The sequence below is a fragment of the Sus scrofa genome, chromosome 16, assembly GCF_054392235.1.
Source record: "Sus scrofa isolate SSC_HxYL_T2T_F1_AM1 chromosome 16, Sscrofa_HxYL_maternal_Yorkshire_Landrace_v2.0, whole genome shotgun sequence".
Classification (NCBI taxonomy): Eukaryota; Metazoa; Chordata; class Mammalia; order Artiodactyla; family Suidae; genus Sus; species Sus scrofa.
The window spans coordinates 64,362,473-64,379,509 of NC_139398.1; the positions used below are offsets into that span (position 1 = coordinate 64,362,473).

The following is a 17,037-nucleotide window of genomic DNA, read 5'->3' on the forward strand; positions in this document are numbered from 1 at the left end:
GATGATAAGCTTTGAAAGTTCAGAAATTCAGAATGCCAAACAGAAAAATCCATTTTAACATTTTTCAAAGGAAATGATTTTTTCCATGGTTTTTACTAACAATTGAAATTTGCAGATTTAAAAAAAAATCATTTCCATGTCATATTTTCTGAAACCAGTTAGGGTGACTTGGTGATCTCAGAATTTGAAGCATTAGAAGAACAGGTAAATTCATCTTTTGGAGAAAGTTGTGCTAATGATAGCACAATTCTTAGCATATAGTACTAACACTCAAGAAATAGCACTTTATCAACTTCATTGATCATGTACGTATTTTTAAGCACCCAAAAAAAAATCACATACATTTTGCATGGAAGAGAGCCTCTGCTATAGGAAAATGAAAACTACACCTGGTTTTACTAACAGTTTTAATTTATGGTTTTCAAAACAGTGTACATTATGGATAGGGTAGTGTGTGTGATGAATAAGCTTTAACAGCATACATAATTTGAGGATAGGGAGGTGGGTAAACAGAATTTAGGCCAGATCAGACAATGCCCTTTTACTTTTTCAACAAAAATAATGCAATACTCCTCATACTACAGACATTTATTATGTTGTTTGTAAAAATTCTGGTTGTGTGTATTTCTGTTTTTATATTCTTTTTATTAAAGTAATGCTTCTTCATTGCACAAAATTTGGACAGTAGACAAGTATAAAGAAATCACTTAGCCATAATCTCACTTCCCTTAAGTGTCCATTCTTTAATATGGTTCACATTTGTAAACTTAGGTCTACTTTTTTAATGACTAGGTAGAGTTTAATTACCTGGATGTACAGTAATTAAATCAGTCTCCTACTGATGGCCATTAAGGTTATTAAATTTAATCTATACTTATAGTTAATTTCTTATGTTATATCATTCATTGGAAAAATTCTGACTCAAAGGATATCAACTTTCTTAAGGCTTTTTAAACAATGACCAGTACCCCACCAAAAAGGTTATTCTCAGCAGTATGTGATAGCAGAAATCAATGCCCAGCATAGAAAACTGGAAAACATAGGACGGCCTAAAGAATGCATTACAAATCACACTGTTTACTCATTTGTTTATTCTTCAAGCAACAAATATTTGTAATGCTCTTTCTATATACTAGGGATTATGTAGGGGCTGGGAACACAGGATTGTACAAATCAGACAGAAAGCCTCTCTGTCTTGAAACCTAAATTTTAGTGGGGAAAGAAAGAAAATGAGTAAAACACATGGTATGTTAGGTAGTAATAAGTAGTGCTAAGTGCTATGGAGAAAGCAGGGGATAGGGCACTCTGAGGTTTGGGGCTTTTATTCTGCATGAGATGGGAAGTCAAGATGAGAATTTGGACCAGAGGAGTCATTTATCAAACATGTTAATAGAATCTCTGGCTACTCTATAGATAACAGAGTGAAGAGAAAGCAAGGAGACCAACTCTAAGGTTAAAAAGCAGTGTATCAGTCAGGGTTCTCCAGAGAAGCAGAACCAGTAGTAGATAGGTGGATAGACAGATATTTTAGAGAATTGGCTCACATGATTGTGGGGACTGACAGAGTTGAAATTTGTGAGGCAGAGAAGCTGGCACGATTGCTCTGTTACAGTCTTGAGGCAGAATCTTTGCTCTTAAGGCCTTCAACTTATTAGAGGAGGCCCACCTGCCTAGAGGGTAATACGCTTTACTCAGAGTCTACAGGTTGGAAATGTTAATCACATCGGCAAAATACCCTCACAGCAACATGCAGACTAGTGTTTCACCAAACAGCTGGTCGGGTTGACACATAACATTAACCATTACATCTGTGACTGAGGAGAGCCAAATGTTGGAGTTAGGGGTACAAATGGAAACAAAGGCAGTCTATGACCAAACAGGGGAAAAAAAAGATGAGTGTGATATCAGTAAAAATTACGTTGATCTTACCGAGCCACTATTATTTATATCTCTAATATCTAACAACCATTTAGTCAGAGGTAATTTGGACTTTAGAGTCGCTGGTATGGGAAGATAAAAATGTGATATGTGTCTACTGGCAGTAATGAAATGCTTGCAGGAATGATTCTTCAGGAAGAGTCATTCAGTACCCAGCACTCATTTTGTGGAAGAACTCTTATGTCTGCAGGGACCTCACAGTTAACACTTAGGCCAGGCGTATTACTAAGACCGTCCCCATACATTATCTTTCCTGATCCTCTGAACAACTTTATGATCTAGGTGCTGTTATATCTGTTTTATACATGAGGAAACTGAGATTCAAAAAGTTTGTGACTTTTCAAGGGCACACACCTACCAAGTGGCAAAGCCAGGATTTAAACCTAGTCTCTCTGGTTCCAGTGTACCTTACTGCCTCTTAAAGTAGAAACTGTTTTCATAGAGATGATTATCTGTATTTTAAGTTGTAAATTGGGTTTTCTAGGACAGTTACGCAATAGGAATGCTATTTATGTTGTTAAACCAGTAGCTTACGTGATCAAATATCTCTTCTTTAGAGGCCTTCTCTGGCCACCCAATCTAAAATAGCTTCCTGCTTTCGCGCCGTTCCTTGACCCTGCTTCATTTTTTTTCTTCATAACACTTTGGCGCTGCCTGGAATTTTGTTCCATGTTTGTTTTTTTGCCTCCTGTCCTCTCCCATCAGAATCCCAAGTTCTACTTGAAAAGGGTAATGTCTTCCTGTTGACTGTGTGATAAATTCACCTGTTCCTGAACTGGCAGAGTAAACTGGAGAGTGGAGGAATGGCTGTCTCTAAGCTCTGTTAGGATTATGTGGTGCAGTGGTATTTGCTGTCATAGCCAGAACTCCTTTGGACTTAGTTCTCTGAGTTCTTTGAATCCAAGCGTTCAAGTGAGTTGGAATACCTTATGTAAAAATTGGTTTTGCTTTGAAGACTAGCTTGTTACATTTTTGTTTTTCCCAAAAATCTTTTCTGACTGTAAGAGTAATACATGCATATTGTAGAATGTTGGGATAAAAGTGGAAAGAAAATGAGAAATAGTCCTCAATTTAGGAAGTTCCATTCTTAATATTTTGGCATGTTTTCTTTGAGTTTTTAATGTTTGCGTATATCTTACATAGCTGAGAATATTATTGATATAATTTTGTATGTTGTTTTACTTTATTGCTTTGTACACTTATTCAGGTTAATCGTGTTAATGTTTTCCCATTATTAAAATTTTTTCATGACAATTTGAAATTACTGTATTTCATGAGCACTCCATAGTTGGTCCTTTTTAGGTGCTTAGACTCTTCATTTTAATTTTTAAAAACGAATCCCCATCTTTTTGCATAAATCTTTGTCTTTGTTTTCAGTTACTTAGGATATATTCCTCTGAGATACACTGTATATATCTTGTTAAATTGTTTTCCAGAGGGTTTGCATCTCATTGCACCTTCTCTTGGATCGAACATTATTATTTTGAAAAAATTTGATGTGTCTGATCTGTGTGATCCAGTAGAATATACTCTCAATTCACAGCCCTCTTCACAAATGGCCAGTCTCCTCTCTGAGCAATTTGAGTATATGTTGAGTCAGCTAGGGGATGGCCTACTAAAAGATCTAATAATACTGGATATGCTTGGCCAAGAAAAAGGACTCAAGAGACATTTTCAAACACGTAACAACTGGGCCAGCCTATGCCTTCTTATTGAATTGCTTGGGAGCTCTGACTAGAATTTAGAATTGAGTTCATTCAGTCTGGATGAGGCTATTCAGAAAGTAACTTAGGAAAGCAAAGACTCACCCATACGTCTTATACATTTTTACTGTCTACTCTGTGCCATGTACTATGCAGTAACCCGGTAGTACAAAGAACCAGCTGCCAGTCTTTGTTGATAGATGGCATATGAAAACTCTTTACCCTGATGTAAGGAAGGGTCTTTCTATCCCCTCCTTTGTTTAGAAAACCAGGAGTCATTTACTGAAGTCCTTGTAAAATCTCTTATAGGATGCTTCCTTCTTATTTAATTTGGAGTAAAAGGCAAATGTTAAATTTTTCATCAATTCAACAGGAAATGAAAAATTAAGGCTTAGGGTCACGGTAGCCAGAAGAAGCCATCCCTTAATTAATTTCAAAGTAAAAAACTTTACCAAAAGACTTCCATTCCTTGCTGCCTTGGATGTGGGCCTCTGGGGTCAGTGAAGGATCTCAAAATGGCTGGGCAGAAACTTCTCTAAAAGCCACTGACTGGATAGCATTTGGGGAGATCATACCCCAAACCAGAAGGCCATTGCTAACTCCGTAAAATCCTGGAATGAGACCCTTGCCTCCAGGTTGGCTGCCATACCTGAGAAGCCACCTGCACGTGCTATGGACTGGGCATACTACAAGGCCAATGCTGGCAAAGCTGGCTTGGTAGATGGCTTTGAGAGAAAGTTTAATGCCCTGAAGTTCCCTGTGCTGGAGGATAACTGTACTGCCCATGTGGATGCTCAAGAAAAAGGTGTGAAAAGTTGTGCTTAGTTTTTGCCTCTCCAAAGACCAGGACTGAGGAATCTGAGAAAAAGCCGGAGAAGATGAAGAACATAATTCCATTTGATCAGATGACCATTGAGGACTTGAATCAAGTCCTCCCAGAAACCAAATTAGATAAGAAGTATCCCTGCTGGCCTCACGGGCCAATTGAGAGTTTATAAACTTGTGTCTGGGAGAAAGCTCTGGCCCTAGAGTTATAAACTCTGGACATTAAAAATAATTACATGGAGGAGTTCCCGTCGTGGCTCAGCAGTTAACGAGTCTGACAAGCATCCAGGAGGAAGTAGGTTTGATCCCCTAGGGCCTTGCTTGGATGGGGGGGGGCTGGTTTTACATAATAAAAAACAAAAACAACAAAAAAACTTTATCAAAAGACATATTGCCCGGGGGATCTGCTAGAGTTATAGGAAAGAGAAGGTTGAGTGAACCCATAATTGTCAACTCCTAGTGAATGGCTTGGGGAAGATGCTGAACCTGTAGTGTCCTCAGTACTAATTTGAGATATTTACTAAGATCCTCTGACAGTGGTGAAAAGGGGCACAAAGTATTTCAGTACTTTACCCCCCTGAGGATATGGTCCCACAATTTGAAGCGTTGAGTATTGATTATTGCAAACCTGCCATTGAAAGATTTTTTGTTTTATTGATTTTTGAGCCCATCTCTAGCTTAGTTGTAAGTAGAACACTGAGAGCTTTTTGTCTCTCAAACCATGTGAAAGTAAAGCTGACTGAATGCTTTATCATGTTCTAGTGTTTTAATATATATTTCTTACAAAGGAGGATGTTGTACATAATATGAGAATCAAATCAGTAAATTAACATTTGATAAATTACTGCCATCCAGTCCTCAGTCTAAGTTTCCTCAAAGGTTCAGTAATGTCCCTTACAGCAAAGCTATTCAGTTCAGAATGATGAGCTGCCTTTAGTTGTCATACTTCTTTAGTTTCTTTCGGTCGGGTTAGTTTCTGAGTCTTTCCTGGACTTTTGTGATGTTGGCACTTTGGAAGATTACAAATCGGTTATTTTATAGTGTGTTTGTTAATTTGGACTCGTCTGTTTCCTTATGATTAGCTTTCGTTTATACATCTTTGAAAGGAATGTCAGAGAAGTGATGCTGTGTTCTTATCACTGCATCCTATTAGCTAGTGCATGACTTTGATTGGTCTCATTGCTAATGGTGGTCATCCTGATGACTTGAGTAAGGTGGTGTGCAGGAGCTTTCTTCATTATAAAGTTATCCTTTTGCTCTTTGTAATTAACTATTTTGTGGAGAAGTACTTTGTCTAAATATCTTATTTTCATTAGAATTTCAATGTATTCTCTTGTTGGTACAGACTTTTGGTTTCCTGTTTTACTCAGCATTTTATAGTCTGTTATTAAAATGATTTATTTTGATGGTCAGATTGTTCAAAGTTTGGCTGTTGCGGGCCCTTTCAAGCTGGGTCCTATATTCTTTTTCTCTGTCCTCGTAGTTCTCTAAGCACTAAGTTCTCTTCCTTTCTTCGTGCTGCAACCCACATTTTCCAGGCTCATTTTGCATTTTCCTGTACTCAGCCCTGAAATCAGTTGATTCTCTAAGGAACCTTAGTTTCTTTTGGTGAAGAATGGTAGTTAGATCTGGGTAAGAATTCTTGCCTCTATTGGGATGCCATTGCTTCTAGGCTCTGTCAGCCCAACCGTGTTAGGTAATGAATGCATAATTTTGTCTCTAAGAGAAAATATCCCTTCTTTTCTATGTATTAAAAAACTATGTGGCACAGTGAGTTAAGAATGAAAGAGGCAGCATCTGACATGGGGTTGAAGTTTGTAAGCCTGGATTATGGGTACACTGGGCTATATTAGGCTACTTTTTCATATGTCCCAAATTCTCCATAATAGGCATTTTTCACGGAAAATGCACATGCAAACACACCATAATAAAAGCAGAAAGATAAGCTACAAACTAGGAAAAGAATTGTGCTACACATGTAAGGAGTGATGCAGGATTAGAATCCACAATATACTTTTAAAGAAAAAAGAGAGTTCTCTTTGGCACAGTGGGTTAAAGATTTGGGTGTTGTCACTGCAGTAGCCTGGGTCCCTGCTGTGGTGCAAGTTTGATCCCTGGCCTGGGAACTTCCATATGCTGCAGGTGCAGCCGAAAATCCCCCAAACAAACCAGGAGTTCACAGTGATAGCTTCAGTTGTAGTCTAGTCTTAACAGTCTTAAAGCTTTCATTCTAGTTTTCTCAGGTAGTCCTTTTCATATTTGTAACTCCCTTCTCTAATGGCGAGAACACTGGTTCTTGTTTTCCACAGTGTATTTACTCACTTGCTCAGTTCTAGAATGCATAGGCAAGTAGTTTTAGAATTGCTTACCTATGCCACTGAAAGATAAATGTACTAACCATAGTGAATATTTCTTTATAATTAACTTTTGGTTTTGGCTATGTAGTCCAACTGCTGAGTTCCAGAGTCAGTTGGGTTACTTTTCTCCTCAACATTAAGGGCGATTATGTATTCATTGGAAATGTATTTAGGTTCACTTCTTTCTGTTGCTTTTCCATCTTTCTCTCCCAATCCTTGTTGATTTTGTTTTTGGAGTATATAAAGCACGTAATGCAGTTCTAAGAGACAAAACAACAGAAGAAGGTAGGCAGTCGTCCTTTCTGTTCCGTTTCCATACTTCCATTCTTCGATTCTTTCTTTCTTTCTTTCCACTGGGTAACCAATTAATTTCATTACTTTCTGGTTTATCTTTCCTCTATTTCTTTATGCACTAAGGAACAGGTATACATATGTATATTTTCTTATTTATGCTTATTTCTTTTTTTAAAGTGTTTAATTAGAGTTGATTTACAACATTCTGTCCATTTCTGCTGTCCAGCAAAGTGACCCAGTCACACACACACACACATTCTTTTTCTCACATTATCCTCCGTCATGTTCTATCACTAGTGACTAGGTATAATTCCCTATGCTTTACAGCAGGATCTCATTGCTTATCCACTCCAAATGTAAGTTTGCATCTACTAACCCCAAACTCCCAGTCCATCCTACTCCCTCCCCCTCCTACTTCTGCTTATTTCTTACACAAAGGGTAGTAGATAGGTAAATACTATTTTGTACTTTGTTTTTTTTTTCACCTAAACATGTGCCTTGAAAATTACATAAGCTGGTAGAGGCCTTTCTTAATCTTGCTTAAGGCTGCATCAATTGTGTTGATACCCCATAGTGTATTAGGCAAGAATTTTGTGTATGAGCTTGTAGATTGTTTCCTTTTTTCGAAACTGCAAATAGTGTTCCAATGCATATGTTCACCTTGTGCATAAATATTTTCATATTATTTAATTATAATGTATCTTCAGGGAAAATCCCTAGAAATAAAGTTGTTGGATCAAAAAGATTAATGCTGGATCAAAATGAAAAGCTACTTAGGTTAAGTTTGATTAGGTATTACCAAATTCTCTGATAGGGAGGGTTATTTGCCTTCCTATCAGAAATCTATGAGAGTACCTGTTTTCTCAGTCTTTTACTAAGTTATGTGTTGTCATACTTGTGGATATTTGCCAGTGTTAGGTAAGAAACGTATTGCTTTAGCTTACAACTCTTTAATAATGAGTAAGTCTGAACATCTTTTCTTATTTAAGGGTCACTTTTATATCTTTTTAAAAGTCTCTTCGTGTCTTTTCCTCAGTTTCCTATTGGGATTTTGGTAATTTTTATCCCCCTCAATTTAAAAGAAAATTTTATGTATATAAAGTGCTTTCTACCAGTGACATATGTTGTAAATATTTTTTCCAGTGTTTCATTTTCCTTTTGACTTTGTTTATGGTGTTTTTAAAAATAATGCTATGCAGAAGTTTAAAAATTTTTTTGTCTCGCTGTATTTTCCTGCCTTTTTATTGCATCTGGATTTTGACTCATAGTTAATCTTTCCTAACACCAAGGTTTTAAAGAAATTCACGCATGTCTTCTTCCAATACTTATGATTTTACTCTTTTAAGTTTAAACTTCTGATCTATTTGGAGTCTACTCATGTGTGTTCTGTTAAGTATGGATCTAATTTTATCTTTTTCCAGATGGCTAACCAGTTGTCCCAGCACTTATTAAAAAGTTCCCCAGTGATCTGAGATGCCACTTTTTATTGTGTACTAAATTTCTGTATGTACCTGGGTCTATTCTTGGGCATTAGGCCAGGATGTGGAGGCAAACTATGGCCTTCTGGCCAAACGTAACCCTGTTTTTATAAATATTGTTGTATTGGATCACAGCCACACTCATTTATTTACTTAGTGTTTGGCTGCCTTTGTGTTACAAAAGAAGAGTTGAGTGGTTGTGACCGAAACTGGGAGGCTTGCTTGCAAAAGCTTGAAATATTTACCCTCTCACCCTTTCCAGAAGCTTGCTGACCCCTACATCAGAGTAATTATATATTCATATGCTAAAAGGTACCTTGTTTTTTAGTCGGAGAGACTTCTAGTATGCTTAAATGTCTAGTGGGGCTACTTCTCTCTTTTAACTTTTTTTTCTTCCCATGTTTTTTCTGAGTATTCTTATAAGTTTTTCCACATGAATTTGAGTACCAACTTGTCTGGCTCCATAGAAGCTTTTTATGTGATATTGGGGTATTTTAAAATTGTAAATTAGGGTGAATTGTTATCTTTATAATGTCGAGTTATGAAGAAAAGAATAGAGAAATTTATCAAATTCAAAATTCTTTGATTCAAATTTATCAAAGAACTAATCCACAAAACACATTAAACCAACATAATTTCACTGGGGAATTCTACCACATCTTCAAAAGCGCATGTAAGCCAGAAGCTTCATAAATTGTTTCATAGCATTGATTTTGAAAGAAGACTTCTTAATTCTTTTTTGGGGAATTGTTTCTAGTTTTATATCTTTTGATCAGAGACTATTATTATCTGATTTTTTTCCTTCTATGGAAATTATTTCTTCATCAAATATATGACGAGTTTTCATAAATTTGAAAAGCAGACTTAATCTCTGTTAATAGGAGGTAAAGATTAATATTTCTAATACCTGTTATACCTTCTTGATTATGTTTATTCCTCTGAACTTTCGTTTTTGGTCCTCTTGATCCGCTTTATATTGAGAATAGTGTGTGTTAGTGTATTTTTAATCCCTGTTTCTGCGTATCTTTTACTTTCTTTTCATGATGTGTTTATTTTCTTTGCACTCTTATTTTTGACCTTTCTAGTTAAACTTTGGAAGATGTATATTTTTGTTCTGTTGTTTGCCATTTACTTATAATATTTAAAATGCTTAAAATTCTTGGAATTTTATTTAATATTTCATTAATAAGTTTATCAGTTTTTAATGGTATTTTTTAACTCCCTCCTATTGCCTAGTCAGGAGTCGTTTCCGCTTCTGATCCCTTCTCCTTCCAACTTTTAAGGTGTATTACTCCTGTTTTTCTGAATGTATGACATATTCCTCAACCCCCATCTTCTTCTTTGTTTTATTCTTATATCTGTACCATAATTAGTTATTTTTAAATGTTAACCATTAATTTTTATGCTAAAGTTTTCTGAGTCATCTCTTGGTTACTTAGGAAGGGCTCAAGGATACAGAATACCTGACCCATTTAAAACTTTTGTTGTCTTTGGTTATAAAATCTTTGCTTTACACTTTCTTTTATACAGTTTTTGGAAAGTGCTGTTCAACTAATGCCTTGCTTGGTACTTTGCTTTTATGATATTTGATGCTAATCTGATTCATGCTCTTTTCTAAGTTTTCTTTTAATTAAAACAATTTTTTTTTTTGACTGGAAACTGAGAAATCTCTTCTTTTATTTTAGCATCTGATAATTTTCCTAGGATATCTCTAGGAGTTTAATAGGAGGGAGCCAATTTTTCCCTAGTATCTGGAGACCTTTTTAACAGGCAGTTCAGATTTCCTTTTATTTGTGGAAAATTTTCTTGAATTATAGTGTTATCGAACCAAACTGGGAACTGTTTGCATGCACACAACACAGTAAGGCCAATCCACTGACAGTGGGTTGTGATGAAAAAAAGTGCAGTGTTTATTGCAGGGCACCAAGCTAGGAGTCCAGGGCAGCTAGTGCTCAAAATACTTGGATTCTCTGAAGGGTTTCTGGAAAGGCTTTTTAAAGTCCAGGTGATGGATGGAGGGGTGTCCCGGGTGTGTGATCAGCTTGTGCACAATTCTGTGGTTGGTTGATGTGAGGTGACAGGGTGGTGTTCTAGGGGTTAACATTATCAGTCCTTAGGCTTCAGTAGGCCTGAGGGCTCTGTGCTCATGGTCATCAGAAAGTTAACATTTTCTGTTTGGTGGGAGTTTTAGCATGTATAAAACAGTTCAGGAAATATGCACCAGATGCTGTTACCTAGGTGCTAGAGAGAAGCTAAAGCAAAGGATGTGGGGGAGGGATCTGTCCCTGGAAGGCCCTATAGGGTCCTACTCAGTTATAAAAAATGACAGCTTTATTGAGTTATAATTCACACATCATACAGTTTTCCCATTTGAAGTGTATAGTGCACTGATTTTTAGCATATTCACAGCTGTGCAGCCATTACGAAAATCAATTTAGAACATTTTCATCATGTCAGAATGAAACCCTTTCAGCTATCATTCCCCATTTTTCCTCACTCACTTAGCTCTAGGTAACCCCTTGGATTCTAGTTTTAAATGTTAATTGTTTCATTATTTGTGTGTGGGTGTGTTTAGAAACTCCAATTATACATAGGTATTCTGTTTTTCTTCCATTTCTACCACTTCTCTGTTTCCCATTTTGTGTCTTTATCTCATTTTCATTCTCTTAGGTTATTTCCCTGCTTTTCTTCAATGCCTCTTTTTCATTTTTCGTTTGAATTTATCATTTTGGGGGCATTGTAAGTTACTTTCATTTCTATTATAATCTTATTTTTATTTTCTCAGTTAAATCTTATTCATTTCTTTCTGCTTTTGGTGTATGTCCTTTCTTGAGTTTTGAATTTCTGATTCAAAGCATATAAAAAATAACATCAAATACTTGTTTGAACATACTTAGTTCAGTTTGGAGTACTCTTTTCAATTAGATTCCATAAGAGCAGTATGCCAGAACACACTAAGACGTACATGGTGTATAATAAATTTATTTTTCTCATAACTATTGACATATACTTACTGCCATTTTTTATCTTCTTTGATGAGGTGTCTGTTCATGTCTTCTTTCCACTTTTAAAATTGTCTTCTTCTTTTTTTTAATGGTCTCACCTGCGGCACAGGAAAGTCCATTGGCCAGGGATTGAGTACAACCTTTGCCTCAGCTACAGCTTTGGCAGTGCCAGGTCCTTTAACCCACTGCACCAGGCCTGGGATCAAACCTATGCCTCCTAAGGATCCAAGCCATTGCAGTTGGATTCTTAACCTGCTATGCCACAACAAGAATTCCACTTGTTCATTTTCTTACTAAGTTTTAAGAGGGTTTTTTGGGGGTGGTGGTTATATTTTGGCTAACAGTCCTTTATCAAATTTGTCTTTTGCAATTATTTATTCTAAGTGTGTGGTTTCTCTTTTCATTCTCTCTTGACAGTGTCTTTCACAGAGCAGGAAGTTTTTAATTTTAATGAATTCTGGCTTATCAGTTATTTCTTTAACAGATTGTGCCTCCAGTGTTTGTATCAAAAAGGTCTTCATCAGGGAGTTCCCATTGTGGCGCAGTGGTTAACAAATCCGACTAGGAACCATGAGGTTGCAGGTTCAATCCCTGCCCTTGCTCAGTGGGTTAATGATCCGGCGTTGCCGTGAGCTGTGGTGTAGGCCGGTGGCTACAGCTCTGATTAGACCCCTAGCCTGGGAACCTCCATATGCCGCTGGAGTGACCCAAGAAATAGCAAAAAGACCCAAAAAATAAATAAATAAATAAAAAGTCTTCATCATACTCAAGGTCACCTAGATGTTCTTCTGTGTGTTCCAGTATCATTTGTTGAAATTATCTTTGCTCCATTGTGTTGCCTTTGCTCCTCTGTCAAAGATTGGCTGACTGTATTTATGTGAGTCTCTTTCTGGACTCTCTCTTCTGTTTCATTGATCTATTTGTCTTTCTTTCAGCAGTAACCATGCACTGTCATGATTAGTCTTGCTTTACAGTAATTCTTGAAGTTAGGAAGTGTCAGTCCTTTGACTTTCTTCTTTTAATATTGTGCTGGTTATTCAAGAACTCTTAACCTCTTCATTGAGTTTCGTGTAGCTTCATTTGTTCTTTTTATTTTTTGTATCCTGTGACTTTGCTGATGTCACACGTTAGTCTACTTGTTTTGTATGTTCCTATGGAGTTTTTTTATAGACAGTCATGTCTTATGGATCCTTTCTGATATTTATGCCTTTTATTTCTTTTTCTTGCCTTATTGCACTTGCTGTGACTAGTGAAATTTTTATTGACTAGAAGTGTGACAATGGTTATTCTACTTTTGTTCTAGAGTACAGTGGAAAGTGTTTCATCTTTACCATTAAGTATGATATTAGCTATAAAATTTTAAAGATACATGTCCTTTATCATATTAAGTTACCCAAGAGTTTTTAATCAAGTGGTTTTTGAATTTTGTTTTATGCCCTAAATGCATTTATCGAAATTATCATATAACTTCTCTTCTTTTAATATGGTCTGTTAACACTAATTTTTTCTTTTTTTTTTTTTGGAATGTTCAGCCAATGTTTAATTCTGAGAAAGCCCCAACTGATCATGATGAAGTACCCTTTTTATATAATTTTGTATTTGATTTGCTAATATTCTGTTGAGTATACTTTTCTCTTTGTACCTGAAGGTAATTGGTCAATTCTTTTTTGATGATGTCTTTTTTAGGTTTTAGCATTAGGATTATCCTAATAAAATGAATAATCACCTCTGTTTCAAAAAAGAGTTTGGTAAAATTTGCTGTTATTTCTTCCTTAAATGTTTGATAGTATTTATTAGTGAAGCCAGTTAGACCTTGAGTTTGCTTTGTGGGAAAGTTTTTGTTTTTGTGTAGCACTTAAATTTTTTAAGAAGTTGACTTTTTTGATATATATTTCATATATAATAAAATTCACCAATTTTAAGTCTATAGTTCATTTAGTTTTGACAGATGGATGTAGTGTAATATCCACAACAATCATATATTTGTTTTCTTTTTCTTGTGATGTGTTTGATAGGTTTTTGTTATCAAATTACTTGAGTTCAAAATACAGTTAGAGGAGTTCCCGTTGTGGCCCAGTGGTTAATGAATCCGACTAGGAACCATGAGGTTGTGGGTTCAATCCCTGGCCTTGCTCAGTGGGTTAAGGATCCAGTGTTGCCGTGAGCTGTGGTATAGGCCAGTGGCTATAGCTCCGATTTGACCCCTAGCCTGGGAACCTCCATATGCCACAGGAGCAGCCCTAGAAATGGCAAAAAGACAAAAAAAAAAAAAAAAATACAGTTAGAGATGTTCCTTTTTCATCTGCTTTTTGGAAAATTTGTATAGAATTGATACTTTTTGTTTCTTCCTTAAATAAAGAAAAAATTTACACTAAAGCTACTTTCTTCAGTAGACGTAGGGCTATTGAGGTTATCCATTTCTTCTTGTTATCTTTTAAGGAATTTGTCCCTCTCATGAGTTGTGGAATGTATTAGTATAAATTTCTCCTATTCCTTTATTTTCCTTTATACTTATAGGATCTGAACTCATGTTCCTACTTTTATTTGAGATAGGAAATTTTTTTCATAGATGATTTTTTCCTTATCAGTCTGGCTAGAAGTTTATCAGTTTTATTGATTGTTTGAGACATGACTTTTGGTTTATTATTTTTTTGTATGTTTGTTTTGTTTTCTGTTGTGTTAATTTTGGACCTCATCTTTATTATTTCCTTCCTGCTGCTTATTTTGGGTTTGTTTTGCTAATTTTCTAGTTTTTAATGGTGGAAGCTTAGATTATTGCTTTGAAGACCATTTTCTTTTCTAATACATGCATTTAATGCTCTCTAATCTCTGCTTTAGGTATATCCCATAATATTTAATATTTTTAATTTTAATTTTAATTTTATTCACAATATTTTCTAATTTTCCTTGTGATTTTTTTTGAACCCTGTGTTGTTTAGTGATGCATTGTTTAATTTCCAAACATTTTTAGATTAATTCTTTGTCATTCCAAAACATATTTTGTATGATTTCAGTCCTTTTAAATTTATTGAACCCTGTTTTATGGCCCAGAATAGCATTTATCTTGGTGAATGTTTGTTTCTACTTGGAAAGAATGTGTTCCTTTCTTGGGTAGAGTGTTCTATAACTGTCAGTTAGCTTTAGTTGACTGATATTTGTTATTCATGTCCTCTATATTTTATTCTTTTCTGTCTGCATGTTCTATGCATAACTGAGGAGTGTTGAAGTCTCCAAATATGAATTTGGGTTTATCCATTTCTCCTTTGAATATGTTATTGTTTTTTTCCCCCACACATATTTTTTTGTTGTTGTTTGTTTATTTTTTTTTATTATTACTCAAATGAATTTATCACATCTGTAGTTGTATAATGATCATAACAATCCAATTTCACAGGATTTCCATCCCACAACCCAAGCACAATATGTCCCCCAGTCTATGGTTTTGTTTTTTTTTTTTTCCTTTTAGGGCTGTACCCACAGCACATGGAAGTTCATAGGCTAGGGGTCCAGTCGGAGCTACAGTTCCCAGCCTACAACACAGCCAGAGCAATGCAGGATCCAAGCCACGTCTGCCACCTACACCACAGTTCATGGCAATGCCAGATCCTTTACCTACTGAGTGAGGCCAGGGGTCGAACTTTTGTCCTCATGATACTAGTTGGATTCATTTCCACTGCACCACAAGGGGAACTCCTGTGGTGTTTTGTTATAGCAGCTCAACCTAGCTAAGTCAGTCATTATCTCTGCTTTTTTTTTTTTTTTTTTTTAATTTTTATTTTTTTCCCACTGTACAGCAAGGGGATCAAGTCATCCCTACATGTATACATTACAATTACATCTTTTTTCCCCACCCTTTGTTCTGTTGCAACATGAGTATCTAGACAAAGTTCTCAATGCTATTCAGCTGGATCTCCTTGTAAATCTATTCTAAGTCCCACACGTATTTTAAAGCTCTGTTAGGAATTCCTTTGTTGGTGCAGCAGGTTAAATACTAAGCAGGTTAATGTTAAGTATCTGGTGCAGCAGCCTGGGTGGCCGCTGTGGTGCAGCACTGTTCAGTCCCTAGCCCAGTAAACATCCACATGCTACAGGCACAGTCCAAAAAAAAAAAAAAAGAGAGAGAGAGACTCTTGTTAGCCAAGGGCATTTAGGATTGTTATATCGTTGTGATAAATTGATCCTGTTATAATTATGAAAATACCTGGAATTCCTATCATGGCTCAGCAGTAACAAACCCAACTAGTATCCGTGAAGATGCGGGTTCCATCCCTGGCCTTGATTAATGGGTTGGGGATCAAGTGTTGCCATGAGCTGTGGTGTAGGTCACAGATGTGGCTCCGATCCCATGTTGCTGTGGCATAGGCCAGCAGCTGCAGCTCTACTTTGACCTCTAGCCTGGGAATTTCCATATGCTGCAGGTGCAGCCCTAAAAAGCAGAAAAAAAATTATGAAAATATCTCACTTTACCCCATCTTACATTCCTTGTTCTGATCTCTACTTTGTCCAATATTTATGTAACCTCTCTAAATATCCTTTTTTAGTCATTCGATGTTGTATCTCTTTTTCTGTCCTTTTTTTTTTTTTTTTTTTTGTCTTTTGTTGTTGTTGTTGTTGTTGCTATTTCTTGGGCTGATCCCACGGCATATGGAGGTTCCCAGGCTAGGGGTTGAATCGGAGCTGTAGCCACCGGCCTACGCCAGAGGCACAGCAACACAGGATCCGAGCCGCGTCTGCAACCTACACCACAGCTCACGGCAACGCCGGATCATTAACCCACTGAGCAAGGGCAGGGACCGAACCCGCAACCTCATGGTTCCTAGTCGGATTCGTTAACCACTGTGCCACGACGGGAACTCCTCTTTTTCTGTCCTTTATGTTTAAGCAGTAGGGCTTGGTGTTTAAAAGTTTCTTGTAGATAACATACTGTTTTCCACTTTTACCATCTCTGTCTTTTAGTTGAGGTATTTTGACCATTTACATTTAACTAATTATTAAGATTCTTGGTTTTAAATTTACCCTGTTGTGATTTGTTTTCTCTTTGTCCCATCTGCTCATTCTTTTGCTACCCCTACGGCATGTAGAAGTTCTGGGTCAGGAATTGAACTTTCACCCCACAGCAGTGACCCAAGCCACTGCAGTGACATTGCTGATCCTTAATCTGCTGCACCACAGGGGAACTCCACGTCCTGTCTGCTCTTCATTGCCTTTTTCCTCCTTTTTGATTAATATAATTTTTAAGTGATTCCATTTTCATCTTTACTATTGGCTTATTAGTTAAACTTTGTTTGCTTAATTTTTTTTCATGTGGTTTTTGTAGGGTTTACAATTCATGCCTTTAACTTGTCACAGCCTGTCTTGAACTGATAAGATACTGCTTCACACATGTGGAAGAAAGACCTTAGATTTATATACTTCCACTTCCTTCCTCCCATCTTTG

The 17,037-nt window shown here is 36.4% G+C and overlaps 1 protein-coding gene and 1 pseudogene across 12 annotated transcripts in view; both read left to right on the forward strand.

Annotated features, from left to right (window-relative positions):
* FBXW11 (F-box and WD repeat domain containing 11) overlaps positions 1 to 17,037 on the forward strand; it is a 125,148-nt gene that overhangs the window by 47,863 nt on the left and 60,248 nt on the right. The window contains exon 1 of one of the 12 annotated variants that reach the window (XM_085002474.1): positions 2,593 to 2,667. The exons of the other annotated variants lie outside the window; for them this stretch is intronic. Coding sequence (XP_084858600.1) covers positions 2,608 to 2,667 — 60 coding nt within the window. The 5' untranslated portion in view covers positions 2,593 to 2,607. Of the gene's footprint in view, positions 1 to 2,592; positions 2,668 to 17,037 lie in introns of those variants that run through there. 12 annotated transcript variants of the gene reach the window in all.
* Positions 4,130 to 4,840, forward strand: LOC146395628 (ATP synthase peripheral stalk subunit d, mitochondrial pseudogene; annotated as a pseudogene).